The 19,223-nt window shown below is 35.2% G+C and overlaps 1 protein-coding gene across 1 annotated transcript in view; it reads left to right on the top strand.

The window, feature by feature from the left end:
- The window catches only part of ubl (Ubiquitin-like protein 5), a 45,183-nt gene extending 26,691 nt beyond the window's left edge, over positions 1 to 18,492 (top strand). Inside the window, exon 5 of the mRNA XM_090415542.1 lies at positions 18,165 to 18,492. Coding sequence (XP_090271668.1) covers positions 18,165 to 18,208 — 44 coding nt within the window. The 3' untranslated portion in view covers positions 18,209 to 18,492. The remainder of the gene's footprint in view (positions 1 to 18,164) is intronic.
- The last annotated feature ends 731 nt before the right edge of the window (positions 18,493 to 19,223 follow it).

Here is a 19,223-nt window from a genome sequence, read left to right as displayed (position 1 = left end):
GCACCATAGTGGTAAGCAAGGTCTTATTACTGACTTCTTGATAACTAAGCCAGCTGAAGTATGCAATGAGAATTATACTAATGATGTCCAAGAGATTTCAGGTGATGACAACGTCCGGCCACTCGTAAATAAAGAACATCTATGAAATGTTAGTTTTGAAGAGAGTGATGACGATTAAAATATATATTTTATTTTGCCTAAAACATTTATGTATTATGTGCAATTAAGTTTACGTACAATTTGTAATTATTATAAGTTTATACTATATATTTGTTTCATAGTTTATGTTTTCTTAACTTACATGAATTACCTGAATTAAATAAAAATATATTTTTGTTGGATATGTCATTGTGTATATAATCTAAAAAAAACGATTTTGGAACCTAACCCTACTTCTCTATGTGATCTGAGTTTCGCATAACGCAGCATTTTTATGGAACCTAACATCAGTGTTATACAAGGGTTACCTATATTTGATATATTTTCTGAAAGTATGATTTTTGCATTTGAAACTGTGATTTACTTTGTTTTAAATGAATCATAGAATAATAACTTGCTATAATTTACATAAAACTTGATGGAGAGGATCTAAAATGTTACACATAAATTTATTGTTGAAAGTTTTTTCAGTTGGTTATACTATAAATTAAATATGCCAAGAAATTATATTATTGATTTAATCCTCTATCCAGGGGCATATACAATGTTTGTATATAGAAGCTAATGATAATGCAATGCATACACATCCTCTGGGTCTTTTTTCTTGCTGTCTTGGCATCAAACACGTTTTGCTAACCTTTCCTCTCTCCCATTCTATTTAAGTGACCATACGACTTTTTTTTAATTCCACACACGTTGCAGATAAGGATTGAGAAAGAAGAAATCTACTGGCATTTTTATGAAAAACACATTATGAGGAAGGCTATTCCAGAGGGAATGGAATAAATGAAGTGGAGGAGGTTTCATGCGTTTATGTACTAAAATGGCAGGTACTCTTCTTGTTTTTACAGACTCAGCAGTAAGTAGAAGAATGATGTTTGCCAATTCAGTCCAACTGTGACCCTGGACATACCTGTAGAAGAAACTTAGATCTGAAACATTGCATCTGTTAGAGATTGAAGAGTGAGCCTATGAGAGAAGGGTCATCTATGAGCTGAATTGCTCCTCTCTGGACTGCATCAAAAATTTTTAAGGAGGTTTAGGTGCAACATTCCAACTATAAATATGAACGGTATTTGCACATTTGGAATGCACATATTGCAAATTTTTTTTATTTGACCCACATATGAAAGGTTGTAAGACCTATACCATATCATTGCCATGTGTGGGTAAGAAGAAATGAGGAATCTGCTCAATTTTTTATGAACTTCTGTAAGGTTGTATTCTTGATATGTTAGTTTGGGGAAACCAGAATGGAGGAGGCAAAGAGGTTGGTTTAGAAAGCTTCAAGCTGGGCTATAAATGAGTGTTAATTAATCTAATTCCTCTTTTGGATAACATTGGGCAATCTTAGAGGATTCTGATGCACTATCCCATAAATATATATGAGCAATATTCCACGGCTGGGTGGATTTCAGATTTGTATAGAGTTAGCAGCTGTAAAGGAGTGAAGTAGTGGCTTGAGTGGAAGAGTTCACAGTCTTTTGGTGGCTGCAGAAACTATGATGATGTGTTTGTGCCAGGAAAGATTGGAAGTGTAAGTCAGTCCAAGGAGGGAAATCTGATTATGTTTGGATATCAAGTTATTATTGTAGATTAGCAAAAGGATGTAAGCTCTTTCTTGTGAGAGATCAGACAGAACCAAGTTTTTGTAGTATTGAAGTCTACAAGTTTGTCTTTGTCCCATTGAGGTATAGCCAGGCAATTGGAGTTCAGGACATTGGTTATGGTGAATTTTGGGGGTTCTAATAATTGGGCACTACAAGGTTGTAAAATGAAAATGAGGAATGTAGTATACTATCATCTGTAATGCTATGAATGGAATTTCAAGTCTGTTAGAGCAGGTCATTTACATACAAGAAGAAGAGAGTAGATGAAAGAATAGAATTCAGAGGTACTCCCTGCAGTGGTGGAGAAATCTGGAATAGAAAGCCATCTACCATGACTTATAGTGAGCTACCAGTGAGAAAGTTGGCAATCCAATTACAGAGGGTGGAAGGCATACTATAGAATCACAGTTTGCCAAGTAGGCCCTGTGTCAAATCTGTTCAAACACTTTTGAAATGTTAGGAATGATTACGTGAGTTTCTCCAAAGTTTTCCATGGCTTGAGTCCAGAGCTGGGTGGTGAAGGCCAAGAGGCAATACAGGATCAATGTTAGTTCTTGGGTGCAAGTGTTTAAACACAATTGGCAGGATACTATCAAGATTATGAGTAGATGACTTGTGTTCCGATTATTAAGGATTCTTCAGATTTCTTTCTGACAACTGCCTACCCCATGTCACTATGGGTGACATGAGTAAGCAGTTGGTAAGGTGGGGGATTCTTTGCTCTGGTCATCAGTGCAAGAATTGAAGAGAAGAGTGGTACCAGTACGTCGGCCTTGTCTTTGAGTAAGGTGGCTATAGTACCATTTGGATGTGCGAGCAGAGGAAATGGGTAGAAGAAAGTTGCGTTTTGGAGATCAGAAGGCACAGCTTCCGTTTGCACAAAAGACATGTTTGCAGCATTTGGTCCATTTGAAGTCTGATTTGAATTTGTTGATGGGTAATGTGTATTACTGAGGATAAGGGAAGGTGAGTGAGATCTGCTTTGCAAGAGAAAAGGCAGGACTGTGTTTTGGTGGCATTGTAGGAGACTAGCTTATCCTTGTCCCACTGAAGGATAGTATGGAGATGAGTGTTTAAGGTGTTGGTTGCAGACGATCTTGATGCTTGGGGATGCCTGAGAACTACATGGTTTGACTAAGGAGTAGGATGAATGGAGTATGCTTTCATCGGCAAAACTTTGGATAGGATTGGTGATTGAGAGTATAAGGGAAAGAGGGTAGGTGAGAGAACTTAAATGTGATATGACTTTAATGTCCACGTTATTTAGTATTTTTTATGTATTTTCCTTGAAAGACCACAGGAGGCATATGATCAGTTTCTGGCAAGGAAGGGAGGATGTGATATGCCTTTGACATCTATGCTTGGGTTGAAGGAAAACAATGATGCCAGAAGGTGGTCAGCTTTATCTTTGGATGCTGTAACAACGGTACCATCTGGTTGAGAGAGAGAGGTGGAAGCACAGGATTCAGTTTTTGTCTTTAAAATTTCGTCAGAAATACAGCACAAAAGTGAACAGCTGAAGAGCATTAAGTATACTTCAGAATACTCTAACAGTCCTGCTCTAATATGAACAAGCATTAATGAAGCTTACATTCACTAAAAATACAGGGTGATCAAAATTGAAGTATCCCTGTTTAAGGCATTGTAGAACACCATCCGTTGATGCAGATGCTGCAAAACTTTGCAGGAATACTTTGTGCATATGAGGAAGTGATATCGGAAAAGAAAAAAAAGTAGTTCAAAATTCACCACCTAGTGGCATTATAAACATGAAATACACGGAATTTGCATATCACACAACTCAGAAGGTGCTAGGATGGTTTAAAAAGATGGTCACAGGATTTTTCCCTTATTTCTGCTTGTTAATATCGTTCACAGTAATGGCACTAACCTTTCCCCATCATGCATTGCGCATGAAACTGTATTACCTGAACAAATGCAGTTGCTGCACCATACAGATTTCATCACCTGAACAAATGTCGATGAGGCCCACCATTTCCATGTGCTCTGAGACAAATGATTAGTTGTTTTGAAGAAATGGGATTGTTGGAGTTGGCAGAGATTGCAAACCAATCAGTTCACAAAAAGTGAATCAAGCTGCTACTGCAATTGTGGAGCAGGCCATGAATAACAGTGTTAGTGCCAGTGTATGTAACACATGGATGTGCCTTATACAACTGTCTGGGAAATTCTACGTAAGATTCTGCATTTCTACCTATTCAAGATAACTCTGACAGGAATTGTGCTTGCAGCACTTTGAGAGGCAACTGACATTTGCTTTAACATTCCTTGCTCGAGCTGAGTTGGATGCTGCCTGGCTGTGGATGATTTTGTGGGGGAGATGAGACTCACTTTTGGAGTTGTGAATACTCACAATTGTCTGATATGGGCCACACAAAATCTGCATGCAATTCAATACATTTTTTTGTATTTACCCAAAGCTACTGTCTGGTGTGAGTTTTATTATTATTATTATTAAGTGAAACCTCCAGGGAGTCGGGGCCTCATCGAGGGAGGCCATATACTACATGCACCAGCTATCATACTTATTTTTGAATTCATTCACACTTCATGCACTTACAACATTCAATGGCAATCCATTCCAATCATGCACCACCCTATGAGAGAGAAATCTAGCCCTTATGCCCTTCTTAGCTACATTCATTCTCAGGTTCCAAGGATGCCATCTTGTCCTTTCCCCACCCTCCATAAATTGAAAAATTCCATCAACTGAAATCTTGTATGACCCTTTCAGAAGTTTGTAAGTCTCAATCATATTGCCCGTCTTTCTCATGTTTGCTAGTGTCTGCAGTCTACAAATTCTCAATCTGTCTTCATAATCAGTATTCCACAATCCTGATATCATTTTTATATCACTTAATCCTGATATCACTCTCTCCAATATATATCAGAATCCCAATGGAAACCAGGAGACCAAACCTGCACACATTAGTCCAAGGGAGGTCTTATCAAGGTGTTGTAAAGAGGCAAAATGACATCCTTATCTTTACATGTGAATGTTTGTTTCAGCATTGCAATTAAACTGTCCAACACAATTTTTGCTGACTTTTATATGAGACTTGTTTTTTACTAATTTGGGTGCGCTGATTTCAAATATCAAACCCATTTTTCTCTATCACATCAGGTTTTTTCTCTATGGCATTTTCTTTTTGCTAATTTGTAAGTTTTTGATAGTTTTAAGGAGGCAGTACTATTTAGAGGATCAAAAAAATCGATTTTTTAATATTATTTTCTGAAAGTATGTACTTCTAAAAATCTGTTCCTAACTTGTTATCAAGAAATTCGAAAAATTCCCGAAGATATAGCCTATTATTCAAAGCGGTGCGCAGATCAGAATCGGAGCACTCGCCGCTCTCGCTTGTTAGTAAACGAATAAATGCGTAAGAACCTGTAACAGCACGTACTGGCGCTTTGAATACGAGAGAGGATGATAATTAAATACATAACAATATTCATTAAAAATTACAAGAATATTTATAAAAAAATAACAATTTTACTTACACATGAGTTTCAGGGAATAAATTTTTGTTTGTAGCAATTTCTGCTGTGTGTTCTGTTTTGACAATCCCTTTGAATACTCCAACAGTAGTCGGCCATCATGTGAGAATCCCATCTTCCTTGGTACTGATCTTCCATAGTTTTTAAGTCTTGATGAAATCTTTCGCCTTGTTCATCGCTTACAGCACCTAAATTCTCGGGAAATCTATCAAGATGACTGTATAGGAAATGAAGCTTTATGCTCATGTTGCAACCTAGGCGCTGGAAATTTTCAAGCATTGTTTCCACTAGATCTTTGTAATTTCATGCTTTTTTGTTTCCAAGAAAATTATTCGCAACCATCGTAAATGAAGTCCAGGCCTCTTTCTCAATTTCGTTCATAGAGTTGATGAAATTTGGGTCTCTCATTAAAGTTCTAATTTGCGGTCCATCAAATACACCGGCTTTAATTTTTTCATAACTAAGTCGTGGAAATTTTTCACATATGTATTGGAAACAGTCACCTTGTAAATCTAAAGCTTTAACATACTGCTTCATAAGACCTAGTTTGATGTGTAGAGGTGGAAAAATGATTTTTTCTCTGTCGATTAAAGGTTGATTTATAACATTTTGTTCTCCAACATTTAAGAATATTCTAAGGTGCCAATGTTTCTAACTCCAGTTTTGGTTTCTAGCTCGATTATCCCAGAAGCATAGAAAACACGGAAACTTTGTATATCCTCTTTGAAAGCCAAGTAAAAAGTTCACCAGTTTAAGATCCACACAGATGATCCAGTTATGGTCTATATATTTTAATAACTTCAGAACCTTTTTAATGTCCTCATATGTTTCCTTTAAGTGGACTGAATAGCCAGTAGGAATTGAGCCATGTACATTCCCATTGTGTAGTAAGACACACTTGAGACTTCTGCTTGAACTGTCGATAAATAAACGCCACTCATTTGGATATTGTACAACACTCATTTCAATTAGTAAACCTGACACATTGTTACAGTAAAACACCCACACTCGTGTTTAAAATATTGTACAAGATTACTTTCCCTGCTATGATAAAAAAAGTTATCTTCGTATCTTGCTCCAGTAAGTTTTTTTCATTTAATCTTGAAGCTAACAATTCCGATGATTCCTTTGATAGGCCCAAATCTCTTACTAAGTCATTCAATTCCACTTGAGTAAAACATTGCGGTCCAGAACTAGAAATTAAATTTTCATTGTCTAAATCAACATCTGGCATATCCCGATCATGCTCGTTCTCAAGTAAAGGAGATCCTTTAAAATTTGGCACAGCTATTTCATTGGAATGAGCAATTGGCCAAATTGCTGAGTCGAGATTTGGATATACAATTTTTTTCTTATGCTTCTTATTATAACCAGAAGTCTGAACTAAACAAAAATAGCAATCATGTATGTGATTTTTCGGTTCACGCCTAATCATTGGAATGCCAAAAGCTAATTTTTGGCATTTTCCCTTGCTCTACTGTCGTAAATTTTCTACATGACTTACACACTTTATTTGGAGCCCATGACTTGTCCTGATCTGCAATTTTTACGTCAAAGTATGCAAAGTACACTTTCTTAACGAAATCAGTGATATTTGTCCTTTGACTGGGAACAGTAAAGCTGCCACAAATGTAGCAGAAGGAATCTACACTATTGACACAATTTCGAGTAGTAGGCATGATGTATTTTCTTCACTGCCGACTAACATGCAATTAACAAGACAAAAAAAACCCAGAGACTTTATTGAAACGTTATAAGCGCTCATCATACTTTCATGATCGATTAACGATTGACTGATTTCAATCGTTCTTTGTCTGCTATGACGCATATAACATTCATTTGTTTTAGGCAGTTGTCATCGCCTACTTTTCATCACCTAAATGTATTAGGTCGGCCTCTCTCGCAATCAAAGCGCCAGTATGTGCCGTTGCAGGTTCTTACGCATTTATTCATTTACTAACAAGCGATAGCGGTGAGCGCTCCGATTCTGATCTGTGCACCACTTTGAATAATAGGCTATATCTTCAGGAATTTTTCGAATTTCTTGATAACAAGTTAGGAACAGATTTTTAAAAGTACATACTTTCAGAAAATAATATTAAAAAATCGATTTTTTTGATCCTCTAAATAGTACTGCCTCCTTAAAACTATCAAAAACTTACAAATTAGCAAAAAGAAAATGCGATAGAGGAAAAAACCTGACGTGATAGAGAAAAATCGATTTGATATTTGAAATCAGCGCACTGAAATGAGTAAAAAACAAGTGTCAGATCATAATCAACAGGAAAAAAAATTTTTTTTTTGTTGGCCAGTGTTATCTTTTGAGTTGAATTTGTGATCTTTGCTACATGGCTCCTGAACTTCAACTTCCTGTGTACTAACACTCCAAGAACCCGAGCCTCATCAGTTTCTTCTAGCATAATCTCACCAATATAATACAACATTGATATCTAATCATGCCAAAGTGAATGACCTTACATTTATTGACATCCATTTTCCCATGCCCATAATTCCATCCTATTCAAATCATTCTGCAAGAATTGCATATCAGCAGCATTCCTGATTATCTACCTATCTTTGCATCATCAGTAAATAACTGTATGTTGCTTGTCAAATCCTTCCCATAATATCATTAATGTACAGATTGAATAACAGTGAACAAGCACTGATCCCTGTACACCACTGGTTACCTTAAATCTTGCAGACTCACATCCCCAGTATACCACTTTGTGATATCTGTCATTCAGCTATCCTCTTATCCATGCTAATATTCAGTAATCCAAACCCATATTGTCTAATTTATACAACAGTGTACCATGCTGTATTCCGTCAAAAACCTTAGCAAAATCCAAAAGTATCATGATATATCCATTCTCCTTTTCTAGTTCAATGGTAACATTATTATTGTATGAGCAAGTTGCTAAAACATGACCTTCCCTTAGTAAACTCATGTTGCTCATTGCAAAGTAGAGATTCACTGTCAACCCATTTCTGAATGTGAGCCCTAACCAATTTTTCCAAAATCTCCACCACCACTCCTGAGATACTAATTGATTGATAATTGGACACATCACTCTTTGCACCACCCTTGTGCAATGGAATTACCATACATTTTATTCATTTCTGCAGGAACTTCCCTATTCTGAGCTTGATCGAAGGAGTAGCCAGTTCAGCTGAACACTCTTTTAACACAAATGCGGATATCCCATCAGTCCCTATTGTTGAATTCTTATTCAGTTTGTGCAACAGCTCTAATACCTCATCCTCATACACCTGAGTTTCTTCATCCAATGAAGAGACAGCAGTGAGCTCGATGTTGCGTACACCAGGTTGATAACTTTTAACAAAATAAGCATTCATTAGTTGAACAACCTCTTCTGCATCTGTAACTCTCACGCTATCTGCATTTAGAATAGTTATTCTTTCATAACTATTCTAAATATTCATTCTTTCTTTTACTGGCAGCATATGGATAAATTTCTTGTAGGTTGTCTTTAGCACGTAGAGCTAGTTTCTTTTCATACTCAGACTGCTTTCCGTACAACAGTTGTGACTATTCTAGCCTGCTGCTTATAATTTTCATAACAGGCATCATCCATATGCACACAGTAGTCCTTCCACATCATCCTTTTTTTATGAATCTCTTGCTTAATAAGATTACACTTCCATTTGACTGCCACCCTATTTATTCTTTGAACTCTTGTGACATCCTGATATTGCATCATTTAATTATTGCTTAAATGCTTCCCATGCACTGTCGATATTTTCCCATCCAACAACCGGTCCCATTCCACTGAACTCAGTATGCTCCTCAGTTGGTCATAATTTCGTGCTTTTTATTTCAGCATATAACCTTTTCTTAATGGAACATTCATAAACTTAGTCACTTCCAAAGTGAGTACCACGTGATCACTGTCACCAACCGGAAGCAGAATAGTTACGTCCCTAACTGAAGCGTCCTCTGACACTGTAATCAAATCTAACACTCTTTGACCTCGAGTTCCTTCTGTCACATGCTGCTTGAGGAAGTTGTCCTGCAACAGCTCAATAAATTCATTTTCATTCTTCTCATGAGATTCTATCGTTACCCAATCAATATTTGGAAAGTTAGTCTCCCGTTATGATTACTTTTTTCACACGTCTTTTCTGTTTGGTGATGCATTTCATCATCACTAGCAACCAATCCACCAGGTCTTTAACAACACCCACTATGTAATTGATCTTGTTAGATTCCACTTCACACTAGATGGCTTCAAACTCACTGCCACATGAAATACTGTTAGTAGTATTACTACAATCACAGGGCTGAACCAGTGGTGGCTCATCCATAAGGGTTGCATTCAATGCAGCTCCAGCATTGAGTATACTAGCCAGTACTATTCGCTAGTATACTCTGGAGCTGCATTCAGTGCAGCCCTTATGGACGAGCCACCACTGGTCTCAACTCTAACTGGATTCAAGCCATCTGATATCATTAGCAGCACACCCCTCCTCTCTATCCTTCCTAAAAATACTGTACCCCTTACACTCGATACCATTTAGTATGTCTGATTCTGATAGCCAGGTTTCACTAATGCCTACAATCTGAGGTCCCAGCATATTGACCAAGGCAACAAACTCTACCCCTTTATTTCTGATACTCCTAGCATTTGTGTATAGACATAATAATCTACCTGCATGGTCTTTTGTATACTCTTGTCTGCAGTCTGCATGACACAGTTGGACAACTTGCAGATCTCTATTCTTCTCTAGTGCCTTATATATGTAGACATCTTTGCACAAATTTGATGGGTCCGAACTGGATGAACACTAAGTGGAATTCGTTCTCTCCTCATCAACATTTCCATGATAAAGCCCATTCCCATCTTTAACACAGTTATATAACATTGTTGCTCTTACACTCCATTCTCACCATTCCTCTCTTTATAATTTAGTTTTCCCTGACAAATAACTCATAACTCAAAAAAACTAATAACTCATACCAGTTATTAGTTTTTCAAGACTCCTGATACCAAATGCATTCAGTTGTAGGCCATCCCTCTTATACAAATTCAGTCTTCCCTCAAACTCACTACACACATCTCCAAAAACTTGCACCCATTCCTTTTACACAGACTACACATCAAATCGTTTGCTATCATAGCCCTTCTTAATTAGTTTTATGATATCGAGCTAATATACTTACGATTTTCATTTTCTCACTCTTTACTCTTGCCACTTCCAACAGCTCTTTCACGTCCTCTCTCATATTGAACTTATTGCTAGTTAAGTCGTTTGTGCCTACTACAATTATGATCTTGTTTACTTTTCTTTTCTGTTATTGAATTGCTTCCTTTATATTCTTAATTTTTGCTCTGGGAAAACTCGAAGTTATAACTCGCTCTTCAATAGCGTGTTTTATTATAGAGTCACCATACCAAATAACATCCTTCTTTTTACAAACAACATCACTTACATGATTTCCATTACTTCCTGGCTTGCCTGTTTCCGTGCTTTGTTGTTTCTTATTTTGCTTAATTTTCTTTTCTTCCCTATGTTCATTTAAACACCTCTTGTCTTTTTTGTAATTCCTCTCGTCTCCCTAATCTGCTTTAATTTCATTTACAGCTTCATGTATCATGGACTGTTCTTCTTTGAGGACATTTAGCAGTTGGGTATTGTGACCTACTTGGTTACTGCCAAGATCCACAACTACAGCAGCACTTGTGCATGTATTCAATTTTATGCAGGATGGGGATCCCTCCACACACATTGGTCCATCTGTACAGAAGGTTCTTTGAGAACATTTCACAGAAGCCAGAGTGATCAGCCGTGCATTTTCCACTACATGGCAGACTTGTTCACCTGATCTGATCCCCTGTGACTTTTGACTCTGGGGATTTCTCAGAGACAGGGTTTATTTGGGATCATTCTGATAACTTGCCAATACTGAAAGGCATGTATGCAACATCAGTCCCGACAGGCTGTGTTCTACTGTTGGCTTGTGTGACTTTTCTCCTTACACACACACACAGAAAAATTACTACATCTACATTTGGTGCATCATACAGCGACCATGGTGGTGAATTTTGGAACTACTTTTCCCCCCTCAAATATCACTTCTGCATTACGTACGATATATTCCTGCAAAGTTTTGCAGCATTTGGATCACTGAGTGGTGCTCCACATGGCCTTAAACAGGGATACTTTAATTTTGATCACTCTGTACATAACCTAAAATTTTGTTTTTCTTTAAAGGAAGGTTTATGTTTCAGTGTACAGCAATATGTCACATAGTGCAGTTTCAAATAGTGTTGGTATCACAATAATGTGGTTTGTAATTATTGTAAAATGCATTACACTACATGTATTGTAAATTTGTCAGAAAGGCAATTATATTGATTACATTTTACATTAATAGTTATCCATTGCATTGGAGCAGCATGCATTTACAAAATTGTTTCTGAGTGTTCCAAAAAGTTTTCTGATGTGCTTGCTCACGTTTATTTCATTGATATATTTAGCCACAATGCAATATTGCAGCATCAGAGATGTGGCCACCTTACAAACTGTGGTTCTTATCTCTTATACAATTATGAGTAAGAAAAGGAAAGGAAATCTAAAGGAAGTGAAAGACACCTAAGAAACGTAAAAGGGTTAGTAAATGCTTAGAATGTGTTACAGTGAAACCTGTTATGTTAATGCTCTGCTTAGTGTGGTTTTTAGTTAGTATTTAATATATTTAGCACACACTAACTTCACTATTTGAGGTATTGTTCTACCTTAAAAATGCCCTTTGTGGATAATAAATTCAGACAGTCTAATAAACCATCATGCTTTTTTCCCCTACTTAACTTTAATAAATTTTACTATTCTTATAAAATTTCATTTTATAAGAATGGTAAAATTACCATTCTTATAAAATTAAAACATTTTCATTTAACTTAATGTCACTTCCAAGTAAATAGTTTTAAATGCTCCATCTGGATAAAGGTATAATAATAATAATAATAATATGGCTTCAGATTTCAAGTGTTTTCTTTAGGTAAATAGTTGCTAAATGATTTTCATCACATACTAATGAAAATATACCAAATGAAAATATCATGAAATTCTTGATTATGTATACCCATGCAGTATACAGGATGCTATACTAGTAATACATGATAAATTTAGGTTATCACCAACTTTTTATCAGTTTTCTTCTAGATTAGTCTGCTATTGTGTCAGGACTTAAATATTGTCAGATCTTTTATTTTGATCTTTCAAGGTACTTCTGTGTCAATCTGCTTGAACTTGGTCTCCTTCTTCTGGGTCTTTTTCCTGGCATCAGATATGTGTTATGCTATTTCCTTTCTCATTCTGTTAAAGCTTGGATTATCACTTGGATTAACTCTGCTCAGATGTTCCTGAATGCTAATAACATCAAATTTCCTCATCCTCATTTTTAATAAGATTCTACCATCTGCTCACTGCCTTAATCTTTCTCAGAACTCTTATATCTATGGTCCCAAGTCTTTGATCAGCAGTTTTATTTCTAACCCAGCTCTGAAATCCATAAGTAAAAGTTGGTTTGAACATTGTCTTGTATAGAGCTACTATTTTGACTAATTTTTTCATCATCAAATTCTGACATTTATCTTAAGGATGTGTACAGGATATTATAACTACATGAAAAATTTACATCATTACTAACTATCTGTCAACAGTTTTCCTCCAAATTAATCAGTTATCTGTCAAGACTCCAATATTATCAGATCCTATATTTCTCTCTTCTAAGACCCTTTTTATATCAATGTGCCTAAATCTTGGTCTTCTTATGTGTCTTTTTCCTACTATCCTGGCAAAGAACATTTGCTTTGCTAACTTTTTCTCTCCCATTCTGTTTAAGTGACCATTCCACCTGAATGCTAACAATGTCAAGTTATTTCCTAATATTCTCATTTTTAATGTGATATTGCCATTGATGCCATCTGCTCACTTCCCTAATTTTTCTCAGAACATTCATAACTCTGGTCTCCAGTCTTTGTTTTATTTTATTATTTCTAACCCAGCTCTCAGATCCATATATTAAAATTTTTAATTTTAATATTTTCTTTGCTAATTCTGTTGTCTGTTACCACATTTAATTTAATGCACTAAATGTTGTCTAAATAAAATGCCTCATTTATACCATATAACTGTAGCATTTTGAACATTTTTTCTCTTGGCACCATGTTACATATGCCTTTTCCAGATCTCTACAAAACCTAAATACAAATCCTTGTTATATTTTCATGACCTCTCCACTATTTCTCTTAAAGTGAATTTGATCCTGATAACCTCTGTTTGGCTTGAATATAGCTTTTTCTTCTCCAGTCTTCCTTTCCACAATTTTTCTTAGCCATTTCTCAAGTATACTTAAGTCACATAAATCTTAACCAGGAATACTCAATAGGGAAATTCCTCTGTAATTGTAATATTGAGTTTTATTTTGTTTTATGATAGAAAACACTCAACAGGAATGCAATGAGGAATACATTTCAATACTTGAAGTATGAAAAGCTATCAAAAACCTGAAATGTGGAAAAGCAACTAGAGCAGATCATATTTGACCAGAAATGCTCAATTATGGAGGTAGAAAAGTTTTGCAGTGCTGCATAATTCAGAAGACCTGATCAGATGATCAAATTAATGATGGAAGTAGACCTTTCATAGTGCCCAAGCATATGGGAGGCACATATCCTACCCACGGAACCTTTCTCCCTAAGAGTTAACTATAAACAGGACTGTAGATAATCCAGAATCTTAAATCTAATATAACAATTGTCATGTTAAAAATAGGACATCATTGTTATCTTCGATGAATTTAGCTTCGATCTAGTTTCTAAATAATTGATTTTATTTTATCTGTATTTTATTTTATTTTTTTTCACTAGAGGTCATGCCAGTAGAATAACCGGTGATCAAATCATTGTTTTTTTAGCATAATGTGAAATGTAACTCAGCTTGTCCTTGTATATTTGTATATACTCCAGATGATGACCTTAATATGAAGGTTGAAAGGTCGGGAAATTAAAATAGTTATTTATAACATGGTTGTAAAGTCCATAATTTCTAAAATCAATGCTGATCACTGTGCAACACTAAAAGAAAGGTTTCTTACATACTCTTCTTTTTAATATAAAATTCAGTTTTATCCTGCTCAATTGATGATCACTTGCAGTTTCAATGCCTTGCTTTCTTTACATTTTTCTCTGTATGATCTAAGATCATACGCTTACTTGCCAGGAATTTTCGATTTGCTTTAACTTCCTGAGTCCACCATGGAGTTCTGATTTTTCTGTCAATGCAGGCCGGAAAACTTGCCACATGCTTCCCTGAAGAAAACCTATCAGTCAATAGGTTTTCTTCAGGGTTTGCCATTGAATCTCCAAGATTTGGTTCTTGTTTTTAATCTCTTTCCTTTATTCTAGAATAATGTTTGTGTATTTGAGTCTACAATTCACTTCTGTTGTGTTCTGTGGTAAAACATCACTGTCTACAATAACATAGTCAGTGAGACTTTTCCTATTTCTTGCATCTTTTCTCCATGTGATTTCCTTCTTATTCCATATTTTTTTTATGTTGTTCCCACCCACAAAAAGTTATTTGCAAACCTGTAATACATTTTATGCCATGAGTGGGCTAAGGATTTGTTTGTTTGTTTTTCTATTTTTAATTTCTTTTTTGACATAATCCAGAAACCCTGCCTTAGAGGCCAAACATGAAACTTTTCAAGCCACTTCAGGCTTCCAATAAGCAGGGAAGTGGTCTCACACCAGGTGATAAAATTCATCTCCCACCTACAGGCAATCTGAAACCTCCATGTCCACAGTGGGATTCAAACCCGCAGCCTGTTGGTTGGAAAGCAAGTATGCTAACCACTCAGCCAACTAGGTTGATCTTGGCAGCCCAACAGCACCAGGCTGATATTGATCATATGGCCTTACTTATTGTGCTTATTTCTATTTTAGTTTATCATTTAATAAAAATTGTGCTTAAATAGCTGAAACACCCCTTGAGGGTACATGGCAGGAATTTGATGATGATAGCTGAAACAACTTGTTCTGCTGGTTCTCTATTGAGAATACAACTCCATGATATTTTTGGCCTATTTTTTTGTCTTTTTATTGCTGATTTTCATGCAAATTTTTTAGCAGTTATTCAGTTTAGTTAAGAGATCCTGCAGACTTCTATAATTTATTTAGGAAAATAACATTTGCAGGAAGAAAAGAGCTGAAATTAACATCATCAGTTTTGATGAGGTTTAATGCTACTTTTCTTCATAATGTGATAACAGTGGAGATAGTGTGCACACTTTTCTTACACCTGATTTTACATCTATAACTAACATTATAAATGTATTGCTCAGTATAATGTTCTGTTTTCACTATATAATTGTAGCATTTTGAACATCTTTTTTCATGCACCTTGTCATATGCCTTTTCCAGATCTACAAAATTAAATACAAATCCTTATTATATTATAATAACCTGTCAACTATATGTCAACTTAAAGTGAAAATCTGATTCTTGCAACCAGCTTCATCTGAACATAGCTTGGCTCCCATTTCTCTTTCATAATTCTTTTATGGAAGGGCAGTTTTTTCTCAGGTATGCTTGCATAAAAATGCAAGCATACCAGTAGGGAAATTTCCCTAATTCTCAAATTTTTTATTTTCCTTTTTATAGATGGGTAATATAAGAACTATACTCCATTCCTCTGTAATGTGACCTCTGAATATACAGTGCCTCCATATATGGGTATTTCTGGTTGATATTATGTACTTTTTTTTTCATCACTGTGAATCTCTGAATTGAATGTTTATAAATATGGATGAATGACTAACTTCTTAATTCATTGCCTGATATTTCTGTAATATACAGGGTGTTCGGGATAAATTTGACAGTTTCGTAAGGAAAAAGAAAATCTTCTTTGTATCTATTAAATTTAATGAATTGACAAAAAAACATTACAGGCAGAGTTAATTACAATACTATCAACAAGATTTACTCAAAATAACCACCATTAGCATCGATCACAGCTTCAATTCTGCTTCGGAACCTCGAACAAGCTGATGCTACAGTCTCCCTGGGAAGGGCCGCAAAAACTGTTTTAATTTTATCCATTAACTGGGCTTTTGTATTACTGGAAGTGCGATTGGTGTCTTTTTCAACTGCGCCCCATACAAAATAATCCATGGGGTTAAGGTCTGGGGAGTTTGGAGGGCAAACATTTGGACTGGTGAAGTCGTAGAAATTTTCAGACAACCATTTTTGACTTTTCCCAGAGGTGTGGCAAGGGGCCGAATCCTGCTGCCATACATACGGCCTACCATTGGCTACCCTTGTTATCCAGGGCTTGACTACAGTTAGCAACTCCACGAACAAAGCCCGAATTCCAATGCCAGGGTTCTTCAACACCTGTTCCTGCAGATTTGCGAGGAATTCTGCTGTACGAACGCAATCAGATCGTCTGCTAGGGATCTTTCTTCTTGCTACATCCTCGTAGTCACCATTGCAAGTCTCTAGTTCATGCCTGATTGTTTTTACTGTATTCAGGGAGCATTGGGCAGCAGTCGTAATATCCTTATTTTGATGGCGGGCACGAATCATCATGATACAAGTTATTCTCTTCCATGATTCAGGTGGGTTCCAGCTATCCATCCTTTCTGACATCTTGTATATGAATGAAGAAGGGTCCAAACTTTTAAATGAAGAGAAGTGTGTGTTAATACATGTAACTTACGGAAAAATATAATTAATTATAAATATGTCAAATTTATCCCGAACACCCTGTATGTAGGTGAACTTCTTACACATTGGTTTGGTATGTAACTCTTTGAAGAGACAGAACTTACCTTTAGAAGCAGTACTATATATATATATATATATATATATATATATGATATGATATGATTTAACTTGGTTCTTTCTGTCTCTCTTTCCCCATCCATTTAAGTTGGAATGGGAACATGTAGAATGAAAGTTACATTAACCATGCAAGTATTAGAATAATTGAGAAGAAAGAGGTGAGATGAGTGGAAGACACTTAAGAGAAGTGTCAGAGTGTTGTTGTTTGGAGATTAGGAGTTGCTGTTATCTTAGAGTGGCAAGTTTTAGCATTAGAATAAATAATTTAATAACATGTGATAAAATTATAAAGTTTCCTTGGATTAGGAGGTTCATAGTACTGGCTGAAAATGTTGACTACTTAGGAAGCAGGGTGGAAGTGTATGTTAATTTAGAGATTTATGGAAAGAATATTCTTGTTTTAGCAAAGATTAGAAAAGAAGAAAGAATAATGTATATAGAGAAGTTGGTGCAGTTGAGAGGTAGTTTTTGCCAAGTTAAAAGTTGAAGGAATTGATAAGTAGCACAACATCCTTACATTCTCAGGTGAGTGAATAGTTGGACACTTCTGTCCTACAAATTTTGTGGATTGTTGCAGATGAGTTGATAAAAATTTGATCAGAGGATTTTGTGCATTTCTGGCTCAGCTGACTCAGAGTAGGTCATCAGTATGCTACTAAAGTATTGTATTTTGTACAGGTCATTTGAAAGCATTTTATACACTTTGCATAGTGTATATAATTTTTTAATGATTTATCATGTTTACTTACTTTATTTATAATAAAAATACATTGTTTTAGCAAAGGTAATGCTGCATAATTTATATATATATATATATTGTTTTTTTAATAGTAGAACTATTCTTTATTAGTCCATGATTTATATTTTTGACAAGAAACAAAGCCAGAGTTTTTAAAATGGAGATATTTCATGCTGTTTTCAATTTACCACTCTTTCATTGAAAATTGTTATGTTATTTTGTTGTGTATTAAGGAAAATTTAGTTTTCCTTAATTCAGATCTAGATGAAATTCATGATGGAATGAACCTCGAACTTTACTATCAGTGACATCTTGTTATTCTTGTTGTCATCATTCATGTTGCTGAATTGCCATACATTGAGCAGATTGTAAAATATAACACTTATTTATGAGCAACTGGAAGTATATTGATACATCAGCTGCTATGAGTACAAGTGAAATTTGTTACAATTTTGTAATAAATCTGAGTTCTGTTATCAAATTACAGAAATTTATATACCTTCATTCTTCATTTAGGCATTATTTCCAAATTCTATGTGTAAAGAATGTAAAAATTTAAAACTTTATATGAATAAAAGTTTTATTTATAAGATTTTGTCTATTGTACATATCAGTAATTACATATAATTTATTAAATATTAATTGAGTTGACATCACTTTTGTTTTTCTTGTAAGTTGCCAGCCTTATACAGAGATAGCAAGTTTTCTTTACTCTTGCAAAATAACCAACTTTGAACCTCTGATAGACAGGCATAACAGACTAAGAATAGTTTAATCATCCTACCTGGCATAAATTCATTTCATGAAATCTAGTTTCCCTGGTTTATAATGGGCAGGTATCTTACATTAAACAAAGATTTATTGATCAGAATATTCTGTTTTAATAAGTATGCTATTTAATTATGTTATATTAGGCATAATTATAAAAAGAACATATGAAAACTATCAATACTAATGATAATAGATGAAGTGTAGTGCTGACTGATAGGCTTGTGCATCTTAATAAAGAAGTCAAGGGATTAGTATTAATTGCATTACATATTTTAACAAAAGTGAGTTAACTAATTAAGAATTAAGTACCTAAAGATACAAACAGTACATCTTTTGATAAAAGAAAGAAAAAATGTATATTTTACATAGTGTGTGTTTATGTGCATGCATGCTAGCTGTTCGTGACTTGAACCGTTGAAGCATGGTTATCTTAATGGCCTTGCTAGTCTTCTGCAGTTAACAAAATGAGCATTGCTGCTCCTTAAAGCAGAATATTTTTCTGACAGATATTGAATCTTATCATCATAATGATATTTATCCAGTTTAATAACA

The sequence above is a fragment of the Typopeltis vanoorti genome, chromosome 3 (genome assembly GCF_054136105.1).
Source record: "Typopeltis vanoorti isolate ZY-2024b chromosome 3, IOZ_Tvanoo_1.0, whole genome shotgun sequence".
NCBI lineage: Eukaryota > Metazoa > Arthropoda > Arachnida > Uropygi > Thelyphonidae > Typopeltis > Typopeltis vanoorti.
This window is presented reverse-complemented; position numbering and strand designations above follow the sequence as displayed.